The 2,959-nt window shown below is 49.9% G+C and overlaps 1 protein-coding gene across 1 annotated transcript; it reads right to left on the bottom strand.

The window, feature by feature from the left end:
- Nucleotides 1-1,096: 1,096 nt before the first annotated feature.
- LOC147575047 (olfactory receptor 1f45-like) lies at nt 1,097-2,547 on the bottom strand. The gene is made up of 2 exons (XM_086683953.1): nt 2,464-2,547; nt 1,097-2,035 (listed from the first exon to the last, which is right to left on the bottom strand). Exons 1-2 carry the CDS (start codon nt 2,545-2,547, stop codon nt 1,097-1,099), a joined length of 1,023 nt encoding a protein of 340 aa, XP_086540079.1.
- Between the last annotated feature and the right edge of the window lie 412 nt (nt 2,548-2,959).

Here is a 2,959-nt window from a genome sequence, read left to right as displayed (position 1 = left end):
TCTCTCTCTTTGCCTCCTCTCTCTGCCCCTCCCCAGCTCCGTCATTCATGCTCACGTGCTCTCTCTCAAATAAATAAACATTAAAAAACCCCAAAGAATCACGAACTTGTCCCATTAAATAATAACCACTCACTGTCAGAGTCTTAAATCCAGTCTCCGTTGTGTGATTTGGGGCCAGGCTTCTGATGTATCTGTGCCTAGTTTCTTCTCTTAGAATTATTCTTGTCCTCTTAGTCCCAGCAAATTCTTTCTCTGCTTCTTTGAGATGTAAATCTTTTTTTTTTTATTTTTTTTAATTTTTTTTTATTTTTGGGACAGAGAGAGACAGAGCATGAACGGGGGAGGGGCAGAGAGAGAGGGAGACACAGAATCGGAAACAGGCTCCAGGCTCTGAGCCATCAGCCCAGAGCCTGACGCGGGGCTCGAACTCACGGACCGCGAGATCGTGACCTGGCTGAAGTCGGACGCCCAACCAACTGCGCCACCCAGGCGCCCCGAGATGTAAATCTTTGAAAAAGCCTCTTGCCAGTTTTACAACTCAGGAATGTCCCAACTCAATAGATGGCAGCCATGCCTTTGAAATGCAATGAACAAGAAAGGAAGCCACCATTTCCCCCTCTTTGTGAGAGACGAAAGCTTGTTTGAAGTTACAAATCTACCTCTTATCATAGAGGTGTGAGAGGTTTGTTTTTCCTTTGGGTGAATACAGTTAGGAAACACGGGTGGCCTGTGTTTTTTCATTCACCCCAGAATTTAGGAATACTCTCATCATTTATCCCAGCAGACTTGGGTTCAGAGTGAGCTCCACTTTCTCCCCCTATTGCAAGAGCCTTGAATAAAGTCTTCCCTGCCTGTTTAACTTTGTCGGTGCCATTTCTGCTTTGAAACCCTGCAGGAATTGATGTCTCCAGGCGGGAGTGCTGTCCTTGGCCCCTTGGTTCTATTCCTGTCCTGTCAGGTCAGGTATCATTTGTTCCTTAACCTGCTTGTGATGCTGAGCATTAATCCTACCTTAGACTTGAGCTTCTCAAAATTGTAATAGAGAAGTCCAATGAGGAAGGAATTCCAAAAAGCCTGGTCTTCTTTTCTGGTCTCTTTATGGGATGGAACATCTTCCCCAGACAAGGAGTTTCCATAAAGCCCTCTTCATGTCCGTGTTCCTCAGGCTGTAGATAAAGGGGTTCAGCATGGGGGTGACCATTGTGTATACCACAGATGCCGCCATACCTGTGTCTGCTGAATAGGAGGAAGAAGGCTGGAAATACACCAGAAAGACAGTTCCATAGAAGAGAATGACCACTGTAAGGTGAGAGCCACAGGTCGAGAAGACCTTGTGCTTCCTCCCAGCAGAGGGGACCCTGAGGATGGTGTGGATGATGTGGGCATAAGAGACCAGGACACAGGTGAGAGGGACCACACCTGAGAGGGCTGCTTCAGCAAACATCATGACCTGAAAGATCTGGGTGTCTGAACAGGCAAGTTTGAGGAGAGGGAGAAGATCACAGAAAAAGTGTGGGATGGCATGAGAGGCACAGAAGGAGAACTGAGACATGAGGAGGGTGAGCGAGGAGGCCAGGAGGTGGGAGCAGAGCCAGGATGCGGCGACCAGCAGCAGGCAGCGCTGGGGACACATGATCGTGGTGTAGTGGAGAGGAAGGCAGATGGCCACGTAGCGGTCATATGCCATCACGGCCAGCAGGAAGTCATCCAGTAGAGCCAACGCCATGAAGAAGTACATCTGCACAAGGCACCCAGTGTAGATGATTGCATGGCGCTGTGTCAGGATGTTCGTCAGCATCTTGGGGACAATGGTGCAAGTGAAGCAGGTCTCGATGAAGGACAGGTTGGCCAGGAAGAAGTACATGGGGGTGTGGAGGTGCTGGTCAGAACCAATGGCCATGATGATGAGCAGGTTCCCCAACACAGTGACCAGGTACATGCCCAGGAAGAGTCCGAACAGGAGAGGCTGCTGCTCAGGGTGTGCAGAGAAGCCCAGAAGCAGGAAGTCAGAGATGCTGGTTTGGTTTCTGATTTCCTTCAAGGAGAGAAATTGGAGGAGAATCTTGTTTAAATTAAAATTAGCTCTGACTAGTACAGGCTGAATACAGACCGAGGGGACTGAGAGGGACCTGTGCTTTTTTATTTCATACGTGCTATATGAACATCACAGGTGGGGCTTGGGAAAGGGTGGTCTGAAGACCATTCTCTTCAGTGACTTCAGAGAGGACCATCAGGGACATGAAGGACACCAGAGAAGGTGATCAGAAGAGCCAGAAATCGATTGGCAGATACAGGTATAGGATAGAGAGGAAAAAAGCAAAAGGAGAAGCCAAATTGCTACGTGTGTGTGTGTGTGTGTGTGTGTGTGTGCGCGCGCGTGTGTGTGTGTGTGCGTGCGCAAGCATGCTTACAAGGGGCCTTAGGTGGACCGTTCATTCTCCATCCATATGCCTCAGTTCTTACCTGGACATGCTGGCCAGCCTCAGTCTCTGACACTTCCAGGAAGGAGATTGGGTTTGCTCTCCCACTGACTCTTTGAGAAGACATGGCTAGAGTCACTGAGCCCTTCCCTGTCTGTAGGAACAGCACGGACTAGAGACTCAGGTCCTTGGTGACATGTCAGGCACAGGAGCCAGGAGGGGCTGCTGACTTTTCACAGGTAGTGTCTCCTGGGACCCATTCCCAGATCTCCTAGTTAGAGCCTAGGTGGGGCGATTGTCCAACCTCCCAGCTGGCCCTTCTGCTTCGTGGTCCTCTGAGTCCCAGCAGTGTCAGTGATAAGACCGTTCAGGTGACCAGATGGCCTTCCTGGTATTCCCTGGGGTGACGTGCTGCTTGGATCCATCGTCGTAGCCTTGATCCTGACCGGGGTCTGGCTCTACCATGGAGTCACACTTTTCTAATTGGAGCCCAGTCCCCATGGATGGAATGCAGTATGTCCTAGAAAACAAGGGGGAAA

The sequence above is a fragment of the Puma concolor genome, chromosome D4 (assembly GCF_028749965.1).
Source record: "Puma concolor isolate L17-30 chromosome D4, mPumCon1.1.hap2, whole genome shotgun sequence".
Classification (NCBI taxonomy): domain Eukaryota; kingdom Metazoa; phylum Chordata; class Mammalia; order Carnivora; family Felidae; genus Puma; species Puma concolor.
The sequence above is the reverse complement of the archived record's forward strand: the minus strand, read 5'-3'. Positions and strand labels throughout refer to the sequence as shown.